The 19,895-nt window shown below is 33.3% G+C and overlaps 2 protein-coding genes across 4 annotated transcripts in view; one reads left to right on the plus strand and one right to left on the minus strand.

Annotated features, from left to right (window-relative positions):
- Positions 1-16,646, plus strand: part of LOC134270617 (transaldolase-like) — a 188,859-nt gene extending 172,213 nt beyond the window's left edge. The window contains exons 2-10 of one of the 3 annotated variants that reach the window (XM_062752854.1): positions 8,574-8,713; positions 10,747-10,870; positions 11,124-11,231; positions 11,560-11,691; positions 13,777-13,837; positions 13,934-14,048; positions 14,557-14,686; positions 15,441-15,508; positions 15,832-16,646. In XM_062752854.1, the coding sequence (XP_062608838.1) occupies positions 8,647-8,713; positions 10,747-10,870; positions 11,124-11,231; positions 11,560-11,691; positions 13,777-13,837; positions 13,934-14,048; positions 14,557-14,686; positions 15,441-15,508; positions 15,832-15,995 (969 nt within the window). In that variant the 5' untranslated portion in view covers positions 8,574-8,646 and the 3' untranslated portion in view covers positions 15,996-16,646. Of the gene's footprint in view, positions 1-8,427; positions 8,714-10,081; positions 10,243-10,746; positions 10,871-11,123; positions 11,232-11,559; positions 11,692-13,776; positions 13,838-13,933; positions 14,049-14,556; positions 14,687-15,440; positions 15,509-15,831 lie in introns of those variants that run through there. The other 2 variants (XM_062752853.1, XM_062752852.1) reach the window with 2 other exon arrangements.
- Positions 1,692-6,601, minus strand: LOC134270589 (glutamyl-tRNA(Gln) amidotransferase subunit A, mitochondrial-like). Its single transcript, XM_062752818.1, has 10 exons — positions 6,532-6,601; positions 6,027-6,189; positions 5,133-5,340; positions 4,803-4,979; positions 4,275-4,450; positions 3,771-3,883; positions 3,263-3,455; positions 2,831-2,948; positions 2,211-2,416; positions 1,692-1,886 (listed from the first exon to the last, which is right to left on the minus strand). Exons 1-10 carry the CDS (start codon positions 6,595-6,597, stop codon positions 1,717-1,719), a joined length of 1,590 nt encoding a protein of 529 aa, XP_062608802.1. The 5' UTR covers positions 6,598-6,601; the 3' UTR covers positions 1,692-1,716.
- Positions 16,647-19,895: the final 3,249 nt, after the last annotated feature.

The raw sequence follows: 19,895 nt of genomic DNA on the forward strand, positions 1-19,895 counted from the left end.
AGCGGATCCAAGGATTTATGAATGAATAAAAACTATGGAAATAACGTACCAATTTTCTAATTTATACTTGCACTATCTAATGAAAATAATAATATACAAGTAATAGATATACAAAAAACGCGAAATGCTAATAAATGCTGTTGACAATCGTTATTTTTTTATATAGATAAAATAAAATAATTATAAAATCTAGAGACAAGACAGAAGAAGAATGAATGTTGGCAAACTATCAAATCACATCAGGAGAACTGAATTTTATGAATGAAACTTTTAAAACGTTACTTGTAAGTTGTATATGTTATATCTGTGTATTCTACCTGGCAGTGCGCTTCAAAAGGGGGGGGGTCGTCTTGAACATAGTACCTTACGTTTGAACGGTAAGGGTTAGGGCTTTCGTATTTCAAATATGTAATCCTTGTGAAAAGAACTTTTATTGGACACGAAGAACTTTGACCCTTTGACCTAGACCTTGGAGAACACATGTGTACATCTTAACCTTTTTTTCTGTTTCGTTTCTATGACAACTGTGAGCGACACATTACAATTATTTTAAAAGTAGAAATCACTTTGACACATTGCAAGGAATTAACATTGAAAGTTTCAAAACGATTGCTTGAGTAGTTATTGAGGAATCGAAATTAAAGAATTTTAACATTCCCCTGGTTTCCATGGCAATAATCGATTATTTGAAAATTTTAAATGCAAATCACACAACTACAGATACTAATCATTAAAATAAAAAGAGTTTCATGACGAACGTTTAAGGGACCAGAGAGAACACTCGTGGACAAAATTCGTCGCTTTTTACAGGTTTCCATGGCAACGGTAGACATATTGGAACTGAACGACCTCACTGCACAACTACAACCAGTGATCGTCCTTTGAGGAAAGTTTCAGGAAGATTGCCCCAGCCATCTCCGAGAAACAGCCTGGATAAAAAAAACATGCGTACAATATCAATATGTCGTCCCCGACTTCATTCGGGGCGACATAAATATAGACATATATGTCTAAAATTCAATATCATATATATATGAGAATATATAAATGTCTACAATCTAAATGTCATAACTACTACTCAAGAATTCTAAAATCATTTCAATGTCATTAAAGGTCAATGTCTGGTGTGCGTCCCACAGACACCAATGTTCACCTTAAACGGCATTTAATGAAACCTAGGTTTATTAAAAACTGTTTAGGAATGCTATCCCACCTAAATGTAGAGCTTTCATCATCTGTTGCGTAGTCTGGAGATGCAATTGTCTGACAAATCATGCTAACCATTTTGTCCAAAGCATCCTCAATTGGTTTACATGTAACTATGGCAATTTACCGTAGAAGGCAAAGGAACAGGTTGCTGTGGCTTGCAAGAATGCTATTGTCAAAGAAGCCATATGCGGCTGTGTATTGTCAAACTGAAATATGGCTCCAGGATGCTGCAATATTGGTAAGGCATGTGTAGATAGAGCATTGTTAGAGACTTTTTTTCCATTAAAGTCCTTTGAATAAGAAACAGATCAGTCTCTCTTGTATGTAATATCATTTTCTGTATCATTATACACTTCTTAGATTCCAGAGGTAGATTTTTGTAAATTGTTAACTTTTAACAAATACTACACCAGCTAACATGAAAGTCAATCTGTCTCAAAAGCACAGCTCATCATTAAATTAGAAAACTTGTGTAAATAGCAAAATTTCTTTTATTTAATATTTTCATCAAGATTTCTCTAAATAACTTAGATCTAACTGTTTAAAGTTTGTTTGTTGTTCAAACCACTTGGCCACAGTCAACACTTGTCTGTCATGAAAGTTGGGTCCAACAAACTGAAGACCAATGGGAAGTCCTGAATGTGAAAGTGAGGCTGGCACAGTAATAGCTGGAACACCTGTACACAAAGGGAGTGAATACTTAATAAATTTACCTATAATTAGTCACGGTGAGTATATAAAGTGCATCACTTTAAAAGCTTATAAATAAATTGTAGGAAATTATGGCCAAAGATGTAAAATTATTGAAATTCAACTTCAAATAGTGTATATTTTACCTATAAATCTATAATTACAGGAAAGAAGAAAATAAAAGATGGACAGTTACTTTTCAAAGCAAGATATACAAAAGTCATAAATAAAAATTCCTCAGCTGTTAAAAGCTGTAAAATATATAACTTGTCATAATAATGAACTAAAGCCCTGCTTCTTCCTGTACAGACCTGCCATGTTGATAGGTTGAGTGAAGACATCCTGCTCCTCTGCCCTGGTGCGATTGTCCTCCTCCGTAAACCAGGTATATGTCGGGGCCTCGGTCAGGGTGGTGGGGGTCAGGAGTATATCCACCCCTCCCTTAAACACATTTCTAAAGTCCTCAGCAATCAGTCTTCTTACTTTCTGGGCTTTTATGAAGAAGTTGTCATAGTTTCTACAGATAAAGATTGTTTACATAAAACTCAAGTCTTCAACCATGAAATATGTATAGCCATTAACTTGTCATAAAAAAAGAGTCTAAAGGTGATATTAAAGTATTCTGAATTCTCAAATTATATGAATTATAACATGAACTCAAGCATGCATAAAGTTTAGTATGACTGATCAATTTGTACAAATTTTAAATTTGAAAAAAATGACTGCACTTTTATGACCTTGGACATAACATAATCACAATTTTATTTAAGAAATATCTGTGCATTCTGACAACTTCTTTTACTTGTGAATGTTTTTACCATAAACATCTATTAAATTGTGTATTTATATGTAGAATGTATAAAACTGACAATTCTTGAATAAGTATTGTTTGAATAATATTGGTTTCCATGTAACTGATGTCTTTTTTTACCTCCTGAGTAAGAAGAAGTTTCCTGCAAATATCCTTCCTCTGACGACATCGTTGAATCCCTCATGCCTGGTGGCTGCATACAGTTCTTCTGTGGAATCTTCAATCTTTGCTCTGTGACCTAAACAATGTTCATTACTTCTCTGAAAATCTTTATGTCAATTACAGTATCTATATAGAATTATTTTTATTGATTAACTTATGCATGAAATTATGTTATGAAATATTATACATTTTCAAAAAAAAAAAAAAATTTTAAATCTCTGTGAAATTTTTAAATCTACATGTACAACTATACAGTATATTATATGTGTTTCCGTGAATTTTAGTTAAAATAAAGACCAAAGTTTCTTTCAGACTTATGTCCTTTCTTCTGAAGATAAAAAAAGCATTTTTTTTTCATATTACAGTGCAATGTGAAACTAATGGTCTTACCATATTCTATTCCATCGTATCGTGACATGTTAGAGGCCACCTCAGCACAGCAGAGGACTCCGTAACAGATAATGGAGTACTGAGTGTGGGGGAGAGACACCTGGGAGACTCGGGCCCCAGCATTCTCAAACATGTCCGCTGCTCTGTGCCAGGCATCTAGTACGCACGGGGACAGTCCAGGGGCATGGTACTCCTGGATGAATTTTTAAATATGGAAATGCATGTAAACAACAAAACATGCAAATCATAATATTTTTAAATTTTGTTATTAATTTCAAGAACATGGCCAATAAAGTGCTGAAAATCTTCAGAAGTATTTAAAGAAATATTTAATTCCCCCCAAATGCAAGGTGCAAGTAGATTTCACATACTTATTACATCATTGAATAAATAATTTTCTCATTAAGAAATAAAAACATTTCTTCCAAAAGAATCAATTGTCAAATTGTAAAAATGCATTGTGGACTTAACTAAATTTTATAAGCAATCAACTGTCTATGTATAGTACCTTTGGAATACCTATATGCAGGTCTTTTACACTAATATCATCAGGTAGTGTAAATTTCTCAAAAGGATCAGTCACTGTAGTGGAATCTCTGGTGTCATGGCCAGCTACAGCATCTGTTAAAATAAACAATGCATTGTACTAAAAGATTGAATTGATATCTTAAGAGGTGAGAGAGCAAGGCTCATTGGAAAAAAACTCTGTATTTTCTTATTTTGAATTTTTAAATGGTCTGTAGGAAATCCATGTACTATTGTCTATTGACAATATACATGTATGTTTTACAAGGAAGAGCATTTAATAGCAATATGCTGATTATCAATGAAATTTTATCTTCAAAATACATTAAAATACATGCAGATACTTGTATATTTAGTGCAATTGTAGTAAAATATTTCATCAATAAATGTTGAAAGAGTTGTCTTTCCTGCATGTCAATAATAAATTATTTTCATATTTGTAGATATTTTAAAACTACTATATTATGAAAATATACAAAACACTAACTAAATATCAGGTTAGCATCATCGACACTCTTGGCGAGTATTCCTGGCACATCAAGAGAATTAACCAATGGAATGAGACCATGCCTAGACAGGCGCCCATATGTTGCCTTAAAACCAACCACTCCACAATATGCAGCAGGATTTCTGGTGGACCCTCCTGTATCTGACCCAAAGGCCCTGAAAAGGATCACAAATATTGAAAAGTCTACAGGTATACTCATAAGAAAAAATAATTTCCATTCATTGTCAGACCAATTGATTCGAAATGTAGTGAGAACTGTGTAATCTGATACCTGTTCAATCTCTTTCACTGTATAAACATGTCAGATTAGGCAGGTTTCACTGTATCTCCATAATGTGAATTTGTACTTTTAAAATGTAACCATATATGGAGATTTCATTTGTCAGAAATATTTTCTTTTCTGTTATTAAACATAAATAAACAATTTTTGTTCCTCAAAATAAGCTTTATGTAATATTTTGGACAAAACATAGAAAAACGTAAATTAAAATATGGGATGACTTATACCCTAAACAGGTCCCTGAGGCCACAGCTACCGCACTGCCACCAGAGCTCCCCCCTGCTATGTGCCAGTCACCCCCCTCCTTCTGTCCCTCACCATTGGCCGTACCCTGCTGTGTCTGAGAGAACTTGTACTTCCAAGGGTTTCTAACAGGCCCAAATATACTGTCTGTGCTTCCTGACCTGGAAAAACAAATTGATTTACCTTCATATCTGTTCATCAACTTCATGGTTATAAACAAACAGAAACTGCACTGACCAAGATAAAGAAAGAGTCACATATGTTAAGTATTTTCAACTGCATATTTGGGTGCTGAGACATTTAATAATACTCACCCCATAGCAAACTCGTCCATGTTAGTTTTACCAATAATAACACCTCCTTCATCTTGTAACCTCTGAACCACTGTGGCTGTATATGGAGGGACATAATTGTTTAGAACGTTAGAAGCACAAGTTGTCCTGATGTCTTTTGTGCAGAAGTTATCCTTGATTGCGAATGGAATCCCGCCAAACTTTCTCCACTCATTGTGACGCCCTGAAACTACAATTCATAATGTGACAATCATTACATAATCTTGGCTGAGCTAGGTTATACTAAATTGTATCTGGACATTTGGACTGATGCCCTCCCCCTTTATGACTTGAGTAATAACTACTTCATTACATGTTAATATTACTTAATAAAATATTTCAATTAATAAATTATTCACATTTAGAAAGATGCTTGTATTAATACTACTGAAGTTTATGCTTATTCAAACACTCTTCTGTATAATTTATTTTACATTTGACAGAGAGAGGACAGGGATTAATCTAGGTTTTGAGGGGAAACAATCCTTTCTGGAGAAATTGGGAAAATCAGCCGGGGTCTGGGAACCATTCAAGCGAGTGCAGGGCTAGCCCTGCTTGGGGGTCAATTGAATTGCAGCATTTTTTATAACCATTTAAAGCACATAAAATAGCAAATTAAAACCATATTTCTCATAAACTGAAAATTTTTACTTTAAATTTTCAGTCTTTATGACAGAAAAAAAGTTTTTTTGAGGTTCTCATTATTGTAAGGGGAATATTTTACTCATCAAAAGGGAAAATTAGGTCTTCTGGGGAAATTTTCTCTAGGGGAAAAACACCGATAATCGGTAATAATTCAATATGCCCTAGAATAATCACTGGAGGAATAAAAATTGATAATAAACACATGATAAAGTTAATTGCCATTATCCTTACCATATTCAGACCACAATCTTGATGACTGCACAGACTCTCTCTCGGCCTGGTCAAAATTATTTTTCACTATAAAGTTTAACTCCTGAATTCTTCTCGCTCTGGTGATGCACTTCTCACATAATTCAGCAGCTGATATTGAGCCATCTTTCAGCTTGTTTATGGTCTTGAAATTTAGTAAACTTTATGATATTTCAGTTCAAAATCTGTTTCAGTAATGAGATTACTGTTTCAGTTGATTTTTTTTTTTAATTTCAATGTTGAATAATTACATTTTCAATAAATGGAAAACATTACATTTAACACTAAGCGATTATTCACTTAAGCAATTGTATATGAGAAAATTCTGGCAAGATCAGAGATCATTCGGATTATCTCGGTAAACAGAATCATTGCCAAGTATAGATGCTAGATAAATGTTTTGAGGAGAAAAACTTTTGGTGCTATAGATATAAAAATCTTAACTTTAGAATAAAAGGGGGAAAATAAATGTTGTCACTTTGCTTACCTCTCGTAAAGTCAGGGAAAGCATGACATCCGGAAATACCTGCGCAAGTGCAAAGGGAGTGTTCATTATTTTGCGAAGACGATTCAGCTAATCCACCCCGAACAAAAATATTTAAAAACACGTTTTGCAATGGAAACAAGTAGGCTTATTTTTTTTATTTTATAACTTATGATAAGACTTTCTTACAAAATTTAAAATTCTAGCTGCAATAATGTAGCCCTCTCCAATTTTTTTATCTGTTATCCCCCCCCCCAAAAAAAAAAGAAAAGGGAGAGGGCTACATTATTGCAGCTACGCTTTTTTCAAAAAAAAAATACTCTTTGTGAATATACTGTATTATGATACATATATATATATAGTCATATTTTTTTCAACATATCTTTTATTTGTTCTTAAATGGCTTGATAAAATAGGTAAACAATATTTTTCTGAATCCAATAAATTGGTTTGTTTTGAACATTTTTCATTGATTCAATCAAAATGAATCCAATATTGAGAAATATCGAGCCGAAACAATTTTTCACCAACTTTTTAAATTTATTTTTTTAAAATACAAGGATTTCATCATTTGATATCTGATCATGAACATGTATTAATTTTTCTATACAGTTTGTATAAAAAAAAATTATATACAGATGTCACTACATGTTTAAATAAATTTCTAGACTTACATTTACTTAATGTATGTTGGTGCTGATTCTTGTCTAAGAACATACATGTATATATGGTATTAAAATTTTAAGGAGAAGTATACATTATACATGTACAAGCAAAGTTAAAATTTTGATGTATGGATTAATACACATTTTTGACCGAATTTGATTAAGAATTAATGAATCCCTCATATATAAATAAATCGTAAGTTTTCTTTTGCGCTTAGATATGCAACTTTGCGTCGTTTTCTATGTAATTCTTTATAGGTCTAAAAAAAAAATGAACACATTTTTAATATTGTAACAAAGTCTAACAAGTCTTTCAAGTACTTTGCGTTAGCTGCAATAATGTAGCCATCGACGACTTTTTTATGTGTCCCCCCCCATTCAAACAAGGAGAGGGCTATATATTGTTCCAGCTACCGTTGCGTAAGTCTGAAGAAAAAGTAAAGATCGATGCATTTACATCCCCTTACCCCTGATCTTATGAATTTACAACAGATGGGTGATTAAAAAACTTCTAACATGTTATTTTTTTTTTAATTTCCTGATTAAGTCACCTCGAGCTCCTTCACAGTTTCCTGAGTTCCGGGTGAAATATGTTATCCCTACATGTAGCTGTTGACATATCACAAATGAAGGATGCGGAGTTTATCTCTTTTTCTTATGTTAATCAGAAAAGATTAAATCACATGTCCTTGATGTGTTTGGCTAACTTTTTTTTATTTAAAAAAACAAATAAAAATCAATTATAAATGAAACATATTCATTTTCATTAAAATATTGTTATATATACTAATTCAAGAAATTTTGCTTTTGAATAGTGCATGCAGATTCCGTTTATAAGAAAATTTAGAAAAGTAATGTAGTTTCCTGAATGTCGACTTGCGCATGCATTTACTGAATTTTGCTGATCTAAATAAAAAGTAAATTTTATTTAGAAATATCAATTTTCTCTGCCCACTGGCAACAGCACATTCACCCTATCTTAATCCTTATTTTTTTAATGAAATTTACACCTTAATTAACAAGGCCATAGGTTTAATAGGTTTAGATATTATAAGTTTCAAATGACATGTAGAAAAGTGTTTTACTACAAAAGATATATAGCTCTAACCTTTTATGTAGATTTATATTGTCTATGTTTGTGTGTATGCGTGTACACTGACTTCCCACCACTTAATTTATGTTCAGTGATTCACAGGAACTGTTAAGATATCCTCTATCTCCCCTTACATCGTGTGTATCAGCAAAGGACGGATTTAATTTCTAACTTCTGCACCCCTGTTGTTGTCAACAGTATCCAAATAATTTTCTTTAATTGTTCCTTTGCATGCTGTTCAGCGAATTACGTTTACCAGCTGTCCGTAGAACGAGCCAGACATCGAATGTGTATTGATTGAAATACTGCATTTGCCAAGAATTTGCTAGAGACAAACAGAGTAATTCACAAAATATCATCATGGCGACTTCTCTAGACCAGCTACGAAAACTCACTACAGTGGTAGCTGACACAGGGGATTTTGAAGGTATTTAATTCAATGGCGTGGATCAAAATCCGAAAAGGGGGGGGGGGGTGAGTGGATCTGCTTCCTTGTTGGACAATATAAGAAATGACAGTCGATAATTGTACTGTCTTTTCTGACATAATTTCTTTCTTCAATAAAATTCTGCAACACGCGACGACTTTATAAAATAAGAATATGTAAGAAAGACACTACATGCAGTAGATGATTTTTTAAATTACTCTATTATTCCTACCAAAAAAGGGGGTGTATGGTCGTAGGAATGGGGGGGGGGGGTTATTGTATGTTTTTCTTTCTACTTGCATTGGTAAACAAAAAATCATAATGCAATGTCATATAAATGTGCTACATTTTCTGGGTTAAATTGAATTTACCTTGTACATTCCCACCAACGGGGATGGGATGGGGTATAGAGTAGAAACTTAAATAAAAAAAATTACAAAAGCGTACGCCTAGCTACTAGTACTCCACCCTCCTCCCCGACTCGACGCATGTATACGGTCCCAAAGGGAGCTTAGACTGAGAAACAATTAAAATACAATTTGCGTTGAGTTTTAAATTGTTCAATTTGTGATGGATCCGCCCTTATCTTGTGTTTTTCTATGCGAACTAATAAGTCATGATATAAAATGCATGACACATGCAGCTGTGGGAGTCACGATCGAATCTCATCCCACCCTCCCTGCCTCGTTATACACTAGCTGCCCACTTTTTTCCCCAACATATTACTTATACATGTACTATAGGATATGTCCCTTGAAAGCTTAAGGCTGGGTTTTTTTTTTTTTTTTTGGCGCCAAAATACAAATTTATGCCCCCCCCCCCCGATGATATTGTTTCCTATGGGCCTGATCATTACAATTTTACTTTATCATAAATACGGTTATAATTATATTATATCAAAAAGTAGTCTCAGTATTGAAAAAGAACATTTGTGTATTTATAAACTTCAAGTATTTAATATAAATATCAACTGAAAATCTCAGGGAAACAAGGAAAGTGTGGACATTGATTGATTGTCTTCCATGTTCCACCGAAAAAAAAATTCCCAAAGCACCCTGTATTTAAAATCATTAGAATAATTAAGTCAAAAGTACGAAATATCGATACGATTATATTAATGCAATAAAAAGGATGAATGAGAAGGGGGGGGGGGGTAAGAATGGTATGGGAAAACGTTAGGCATCTTTAATAACATGAAATTCAAACGGTTTACATGATTTATAAAATAAAATATTGAACACAGACTTCGATTTACACCTGTGGATCAGGCTAATATAATTCAGATTTATTTTTTTTTCGTTTTGATATTTAAAAATGAAATAAATGAATTCTCCCCGCTGTCTAAACAACTGACGTCACTTTACTTTGGAAGATTTGAGCGAGAAGACGTGAAAAGGCATTGCTCTTTTTCCCGGATTAACTTAGTAAAAGCATCATGTCGGAGAGTAGTCCCAAGAAACCTGCAATTTCCTCCCTCGACCAGCTTAAAAACATGACTGTCGTGGTCGCTGACACTGGAGATTTTGCCGGTAAATACTAAAAATAAACTCCAAAATGTTTTCAGGTCAACATAGCCTAGGTAAATGTGCAGTTATTTCATGGCCAGCTGACTCGACGGCTTTTATTGTTTACATCTTCCTTGTTGTTCCGATGATAAACTTGGCTTTTAAGTTAAGTGATAAAGGGGCCTACAGAGTTGTCGACATGCACGCCGGAAATGTAAGTGCTCGTGTGTATACACAGTCATCCGCATGTTAAGGCGCGGATCCAAGTTCTGACTTGATAATATTTATAAAATATAATTATGGGGAATTATTTTTATACTACACCCTTTGTTTCAATATTGACCACCCTCTTTAAAACAGTTTTGACTATTTTTTCTTTCCAAAGATATAATGTCACCTACCTTTATGCAAGTGTATTCAGGGACCTATAGAATATACTATAAGTTAGTTAGTATATATAGGTCCCTGGTGTATTTAATTATTATAATTCTGGTAGAACCATCGATAATAGAATTCTTTGTTTTTCAGCTATGGCAAAATTCAAACCAACAGATGCCACTACTAACCCCTCTTTGATTTTGGCTGCTGCCAACATGGAGTCCTACCAGGGACTGATTACAGAGGCCATTGAATATGCTAAAGGTGTAGGAGGGTATGTGTAAAACTACTGATTTGCAATAATGGTGGGGGGGGGGGTGTTAATAGTATTTATTCGACTTTTTATGTCAAGATAGTATTATAGCGAACTGAATAATGGATTTTTAAAAAAAAATTAGATGCATGCTACTTGTACAAAAAACAATTATGTACATGTGCAGCAGAAATAATGCTGTAAACAACTAACAGGGCATGTAATGATGTGTCATATTTACTTAATTATATGCTTTTATATACATGTCATGTAGATCAATTGAAGAACAAATTACAAATGCCATGGATAAGGTCTATGTGAACTTTGGATGTGAAATCCTAAAAATTATCCCTGGTCGGGTTTCAACTGAAGTTGATGCAAGGTAAAAAAAAAAAAATCATTAATATTTTTGGAAAGATGTTAAAAGGATTAAAAAAAATCATAAGTGAAGATGCAAATCTGTTATCAGGTGATTTTTTTTTATATTAAAAAATTTACAAATTGAGTCAATTGCTAAATCATTTTCTAACAGAAATTTGAGAAAAAAATGTTAAACTTTGGTAATAATTTTCAAATATTTTACCAATATATTTTGAGATGTGCATGATGAAGAGCAAGATGGTTTCAACAAAAATTGCACATTTTAAAGCTTAATTATTAGTACATACACTGCATGTATGTTTATGCAATTTTATTCCATCCCTATGTAGGTTATCCTTTGATAAAGAGGCCTCCATAGCACGAGCCAAAAAGCTGATAGATCTATACAAAAAGGCTGGAATCTCCAAAGAAAGGATTCTTATTAAACTGTCATCAACCTGGGAAGGGGTAGAAGCAGCAAGGTACTGAAAAATAATGGATATTTCTGTTTTTCAAATGCATTTGTTATTGTGATAAGTACCATATTATAAGTTAACAATGCACTGTTTAACATTTGAATGTTGCTTTATTCCCCATTTTCAAAAGTGAGTTATCTCCCCTCAAAATCGGAACTCTTCAACACTAGCATAACTTCCGCGGACTACATGTTACGATAATCCAACAAAATAGTGATCAACTTACACGCTGTATTTAAAATTTTAAAAGAAGGAAACGGTTTGCATTTTTTTAGATAATAAATTATTTTATAAAGGGTCTGTTAGCCCCCCCTTTCTAGAAAGCTATACGAATTAGCCAGGCACGTAGCATCATCTTTAAAAGGGGGGGGGGGGTAGCCAAAGAAATATTTTTTTCTTACCTGGAAAAGTTGGCAAGCAAAGAAAAACCTTGCCCAAAGTTGAAAAAGCTAATACTTATTTCAGTACCAGTTCCTTGGCATACAATACTACATTTCCCTTATATAACTTTACCGTAGTATAAACTGAGTGTGTGTGGGGGGGTGGGGGGTGGGGGGTTGACAACCTGTCTATCAATGAACATTTTCAATAGAAAAAGTAAAATTGGGAAAAAAGTGGGGGTTGGGCTAAACCCCTTGACCCTTCACTCCCCCCCCCCTTCCGTGCGTACAGGTACAGAGAATATGTAAATGGGTTGAACAGTTGAAAATGAACCAAAGTTGTGAAAATTAATATTATTATTAGAATTTTTAATTGTGAATTCAATAAAATTACGGTACATATATTTTTTCACAGATGTACATGTATGTCAGTTACAGTCTCTCTCTCTCTCTCTCTCGGAGTCTCTCTCTCTCTCTCTCTCTCTCTCTCTCTCTCTCTCTCTCTCTCTCTCTCTCTCTCTCTCTCTGATATTGTTTATTTACACACTTTGCAAAAAAAGAATAACTTATAAAAATAAATACATGTACTTACACTGAAAGGATTTAAAAAAAATAAATAACACTTGAGAAAAGATTGTTTTCAGTTAATTAACGAGAAATACGCTAGGAAATTATTGTATCAATTTCGTGTTTCTGCTCTCAATTCTCTGATCTAAAACAAAATGTGTATTTTACTCGGGAATATACATGTACATATGCTTAGATCCTACACTAAAACTTTGATTAAATGCAGCTCAGACTTTATACGACATATGTAACACGAATTCAGGTCGATGCTATTTTAATTAGTCTTTCTTCGTTACATGAGCACATGAGATTAAATTATTCATTTAGAATTCCATTCAAAGTTTTAATACTAAATTGTGAATCAATTATTTTACAAATAGAAAATTCTAGAAACACGGTTAATTCAAATGAAATAGGCCTTTAATTGTCACCAAATGTGTTCTTGTAAGTAAAAGTTCTATGTTATGACATACAATCGAGCAAAAACGCAGTTTCTTGGTATCGATAGCGGAAGACGAACTACTGCTGTATATGCAGCAATTTCAGAGGTAAAACTGTAGATGGACATGTCATCAGTCTTCAAAAAATTCCTAGAGATACAATAAAAATATGGCTGCAGCAGGCTAGATTAATTCGTAAAAACTTTATAACTAAAAATTTGTTCCGCACATTTTGTAAATAATGATGATCCGTCTGCAGAACATCCACTACCGAAAATTAGCTTTTTTGTTTGTGTTTTTTTTTAATAGGCCTATTCGAATATGTATCAGCATTTTAATAGTAATTTGTTTCTTTTTTTTGTAAGGGGGGGGGGGGGGGGTCACACAGCACCTTATTATAGTACTACACAGATTAATACAAATCCAGAAAGAGACTATGAGTGGGCAATTTAAAAAAAATACGAATCAGTTAAGATTTCTTTTTATTCACAAACACAATAACATTTTTCCATATGACAGAGGCATACACCATGAACATGTTTACATCAAGAACGTCCGCGGAAGTGACTTTATTTATAGCGCATGCATATTAAACACAGTAAAAGAGTTCCCTTCAGGGGAAATAACTCACCTTTTGAAAATGGGGAATATAGTCACTGGTATATTTACATGTAACTGTATGTTTCATTTCTCTTGGGTTTCAGAGTTTTGGAGAGTGAATATGGAATTCATTGTAATATGACTTTACTTTTCAATTTTTATCAGGTGATTATTTTTTACTTTTTCAATTTTTTTTTCAAATTTTCTCAAGGAAGATAACTCTTCTAACCTTATTGAATGCTTCCAAAAATTCTTTTTCAGGCAGTGGCTTGTGCCGAAGCTAAGGTGACACTTATTTCTCCATTTGTGGGTAGAATTTTTGATTGGTTTGTCAAGAACACAGATCAAAAGTCCTACAGTATGTTAGAAGATCCAGGTGGGTTTTCAAATGGCTGACATTGTTTGTCAATCAGTCCACATCTGTCCAAATTTCAATGGATAAGGTTAAAGACCGTTACAGTAATACAGTTTTAAGATAATAAAAATTGTTGGTGTTTTGTTCAGTATCCTGATAGTGCAAGAAACTTTAACTATTTAACTATTTACAACTACAAACTGAACTTTTAAAGGTAGCAGTGGTTGAAACATTAAAGTTACTTGCACTATCAGGATCACTATCAACTAAAATAGGTTTAATTAAATAATATGCTACATGTAGGTTTATATCTAGACATTTCTATCCTCTTTCTTATGTAAATATTCAGTATTTCTGCCAAAACATAATAACACAAATAGGAATGCAGACCATGATGAATTTTTTGAGCTTATCGGTTTACATAACCTATAGATATGGTACATAATTTTCTTTTAAATACTAGTATGTAATAAATTGTTGGAGTTGATGTTTTCAGAGATGCGGATTTTACATGATTGTATTTATTTAGGTGTTAAAAGCGTGACAAAGATATACAATTACTATAAGAAGTATGGCTACAACACAGTAGTAATGGGTGCTTCCTTCAGAAATACAGACCAGATTCTGGGACTGGCAGGATGTGATCTTCTCACCATATCGTAGGTCAACTTATCCATGTAACTAGTCTGACAAACTATTCATATTTAGATAAATAATAGTCAATATCTTTATTTGTGGATGGGTTTTAGGAGGGAGGCAAATATTTCATTTATGGAATTTATTTATTATGGTTTTCAATTAAAAAAAAACAGTCCTTGGTAATACCCTAAGACATTTTTGCATACATGTAATTAGCTTGAAAATGACACTAATACGATATTATTAAAGTTCATCTCCCTTACAGCATTCCATTTTTACATTGAATATTTCTGAAAACAGTAAATTTGATTTTCTTGATACACATTTAAGGAATCAAAATGTGCTTAAAAGTTACACATTTTATGAGAGTATAGCTGTATAGCATGGGTTAGAGCATTTTATCTTTTACATGTATATTGCTCTCACCTGAGTAAATATTGGATAACTTTTAATTAAATTCACTTTTCATGCACGTCTAGATGTAATTCAGTTTTCTAGAATTAAGGGAAGAAAATATTATGACATTGTTTTCCTCAAAAATAGCATTAAAGTGAACAAAATAATTTTAATATCAAAATCTTCATGCATGTTGCATTGTGACATAGGCAACTACTGTAACAAAAATTATACTATTCAAACTAATTTTCTACAGTCTAATTCTGTCAAAAACCAATTACAAGCAGAATAAAATTATGACATATTTGTATACACTTTATGCCATGTAGATTCATTGATTTAAAGTTTTAAAAGTTCAGTATCTTCTTTCCTTACTAGGCCTTCATTGCTGGATAAATTACAACAGTCAACAGAAGAAGTCAAGCCATATCTGTCAAAGAAACAAGGTTAGTTATTTATAGTTTATTGTCTGATGGAGTTATCACCCCTTTTATACTGATAAATGATTTGAAATTCAAAAGTTTAAGCATAGTGGCCCAAGAAGTTTTCTCCTTAAAAAAGGCTGTCAGGTCAAATTAAAAATGTCTCATTCCTTGGAAGTTTTTCTTACACATTAATTTTATGTCCCTGTATCTCAAATGCATTCATCGTACTATGTATAATTATCTCAATAAATTACAAAAACTACAAAACTAATATTCTGATAGAGTTTTGAAATGAATATTTAACATTTTGCTATGATTATGAACACATTTTTTTCCAATTTTAGCTCAGAACTTGGACATTGAGGAGGTCACCGTGGACGAAAACAAATTCAGGTGGGAAATGAACGAGGATGCCATGGCAACAGAGAAGCTTGCCGAGGGAATCAGGAAGTTTGGTGCTGATGCCATTAAACTGGAAAACATGCTGAAGGAAAAATTACTTCAGTAGTATGTATAAAAATACATATTATCTGATACCCTATTGAGAATCTATTTTGCTATATAATTGTCGTTAAGGAACCCATATAAGATATGCTGTCAGATCATGATTTACACATAGACTATAACATACATTGTTTTATGATTTTACATTTATCTTTTTTGTCATATTTTGATTATGAAATGAACAGAATGTAAATTGTTATGTGATTTCAGAAGACTTAGTTATATGATTATGAAATGTTAAGTGAATTTATTGCTTTATATGCATGTACTGAAAATACATTTTTTCCACAGTGTCAAAATTCTATGAAATTACAAATTCTTTGTAATCTGCGGGAAAAAATATTTGAACTTTTTACATTGCCATTATATGCCTTACATGAACTGTTTCTATGGAAAATTAGTGATTCTGTACAAACTACATAGCATACCTTGTGAAAAAAAATCTGGTGCAGTACTTTAGTCTAGAAGCAATATTCAGTTAAACATTCATTTTGACCTAACTTTTTATAGACTCTGATGCAAGCTAGGTAATAAAAAAGATAAATACAGAGTATTTTCATGAATATTTGTTGGGGAAGTGATTTTGAGTGATCATCTTAATACCAAGATGTTTTGTAGAAAATGCAAGTAAACTACATAAATATTATAAGAAAGTTCTAGTATTCTTTTTTTATATCTATATTGAGCATTTAGGGATACTGTGAAATGTATGTACAACAACAAAGGGGAGAAATCAAATCCAGAAGTCAAAAATTTAAATCTCTTTTTCCATTGCCTAGCTTTTTGCACTAAAAATGTCCTTCTCTTTACCATCCTCCTCTTATAGTTTTGTGTGAATTTCTCAGAGTGCACTGCAGGATAGGAAAAAATACATGTAATAGATGTACTTGTACATAAATTAAGGCATTCAAGTTTTCGCACAATCACTGGAAATGGAGTAGTTGGCACAATCATTGAACCTTGTATTTATAAATAATTTAGTATTCATGAATTGGCACATTCTCGTCAGCGCCAAAGCTGTTAAAATTTTAAAGTACACATTCAGCATTCCTTTTACTTGCTTGTGTTGTAAACACTTCTAGCCTAATGGATTAATTGTATATTGTTATACCCCCCGCAAGTGGGGTATCCGGTCCATATCTTTCTTACAGAGGGACATTAGAATCTACTACTCCACACAAAGATTGCCCATGACCTAAGGGTGTGTCATGACCTTGACTCAAGGTCATTTGGGGAACTTCAAGGTCACTGGAAAAAAAATTTCATAATTTGTGTCCGGTCCATATCTTTCTTATGGATAAACTTGGTAGGTTCTCATTTCACACAAAGATTGCCCATGACCCAAGGGTGTGTCATGACCTTGAGCCAAGGTCATTTGGGGAAGTTCAAGGTCACTGGAAAAAAAATTTCATAATTTGTGTCTGGTCCATATCTTTCTTATGGATAAACTTGGTAGGTTCTCATTTCACACAAAGATTGCTCATGACCCAAGGGTGTGTCATGACCTTAAGCCAAGGTCATTTGGGGAAGTTCAAGGTCACTGGAAGTAAAATTCATAATTTGTGTCCGGTCCATATCTTTCTTAAGGATAAACTTGGTAGGTTCTCATTTCACACAAAGATTGCCCATGACCCAAGGGTTAGTCATGACCTTGAGCCAAGGTCATTTGGAGAAGGTCAAGGTCACTGGAAGAAAAATTTTATAATTCATCTCAGGTCCATATCTTTCTTATGAGTAAACTTGGTAGGTTCTCATTTCACAGAAAGATTGCCCATGACCCAAGGGTGTGTCATGACCTTGACCCAAGGTCATTTGGGGAAGTTCAAGATCGCTGGACAAAAAAAATTTCATAATTCATGTTTGATATATATCTTTATTTAAGGAAAAACTTACTTCTGAAAAACCCAGCGGGGGTATTTTGTCCCATTTGGACAGTTCTAGTTTTTTTTACATCCAAGTTTAGAATGAGTTCTCTTTATACCAGTTGAGACATATACTCGGCACTCAGGGCCATTGAACAGCAGTGAGGGATTTTTATCTTGCAAATGCCTGCCATGAAACGGGGATTCTATTTTTTCTCACCTGAGCTGAAAGCTCAAGTGAAGTTTTCTGATCACCTGTTGTCCATCTTCCATCTGTCTGCTTAGTTGTCTCTCCGTCTGTAAACTTTTTACATTTTTAACTTCTCAAGAACCAAGGGCCATTTTTAACCAAATTGCTACAAAGCATCATTGGATGAAGGACATAAGTTTGTTCAAAAGAAAGATCACACCCTCTTCCAAGAGGAAATAATCAAGAAAAGATAAAAATAGGTTGTGGTCATTAAAAATCTTTTCAAGAACCACTTGGGCAGAAAAGCTGAAACTTGTATGGAAGCCTCCAGGGGTAGTGTGAATTCTAAACTATGTCAAATAAAAATAAAGACAAAAATATCTCCTTGGGTATCGATCTATGCAGCATTCGATATCGATCCCAATGCAAATTACGTCACTCAAGGTAAACTAACACACACAAAAGCACATTACTACATCCCCCCAACTCCCTTGCGATATGCTATTGATATAATGCAAGGAGAGAAAAAAAATAATTATAAAAATATTCCGCTGAAGACGAAAGACCTTCGTCATAGTGGGAAAAACTAAGAATAACAAGAGGGTCTTTTGTAGGACACGGGGATTCTTATTAATAAAAAGAAAAGAAACAACAGAATTATACGAAGTTTTCCGTTGAGACTATTTGAAGACCTTAATAAATATGGAAAACATTATATTGTTAGTAACTTCAATCTATGACAGGAGCATATTAATTTTGGTTGAATCGTTTCATGCCAATTGTTATGCTCTGTTTATATGCTATATTAGACTTTAAAATGTTCCAATGCAAATAATTAATCATATTCAATATGAAAGATTGCATATTATTAAAACATCAGTCAGAAATTGTAGGTGTAATACTAATGTATGGGGATAACGAACAGAACTTACGCTCAAAATTCTTTTTCAAATTAGGAGCAGAGTAAACATGGACCTTTAAAACATCAGAGGTGGGATCAGGTGCCATTGAGGAGTAAGCATTCCCTGCCAACCTATCACAACCGCAGTGTGCTGCTTTTCATGATCAAATCCGTCGACAATTCGGCATGTAAATTATGGCCTTACAATAAGTATGAAAAACGTTGGTAAGCATTACACCTAATGATCGCTGACAAGGTCATTGTATCGACCACAGAACTTACGAAATGATTACTATATATGAGAATTGTATTCCTTCATCAACTTGTTTGACAATGACTTTCCTTGTTTTAGAAATTTTTATACGAAGTAAAACATTATCTCAGTTATTGTATAATTATTCCCTCGTAATGAGTTTGAGGGGACATAGAACATGTGTAAGGCTTTTGTGTGTGTTGAGGGGGGTAGTTGGCATTAAATTGGGTTGTCGAATGCTGCATTGATTTATATGTTTACTCTTTGATAGGGAATGGTCAGCTTTTGCTGTTTTTGTGTTTCAAACTGCTAAATGGAATGTAATGCGTTTGGATTTTCCAATCTACATAAAAATAAACCACACGCAACCAGATATTGACCAGTTTTGTAGGTTGATAGACTATTTAAATTAATGAGATGTTTGATAAGGTTTTAAGTAACAATGCATCTAAAGTTAACAATATTTTAAATTGACCTGTAATTTATGAATGAATCAGTTCCAACAAGGGAATCATAAACAAAATACGAAGCAGTGAAAAACGAAAAAGAAATTTTAAAGACAATTTGGTGATTCTTTTAATTCTTTTCTGATTTGAATTTTTTTAATCTTCACTGCAGTTCATATTTAAGTGAGGAGTAAAGAAAGATGCTTGGTAGAACATGTCGTGGGGAGAGTGGCTGGGGCACAGGCACTTGTT

This window comes from Saccostrea cucullata, unplaced genomic scaffold, assembly GCF_032062105.1.
Source record: "Saccostrea cucullata isolate Sc308-1 unplaced genomic scaffold, CSIRO_AGI_Scuc_v1 ctg171, whole genome shotgun sequence".
NCBI lineage: Eukaryota > Metazoa > Mollusca > Bivalvia > Ostreida > Ostreidae > Saccostrea > Saccostrea cuccullata.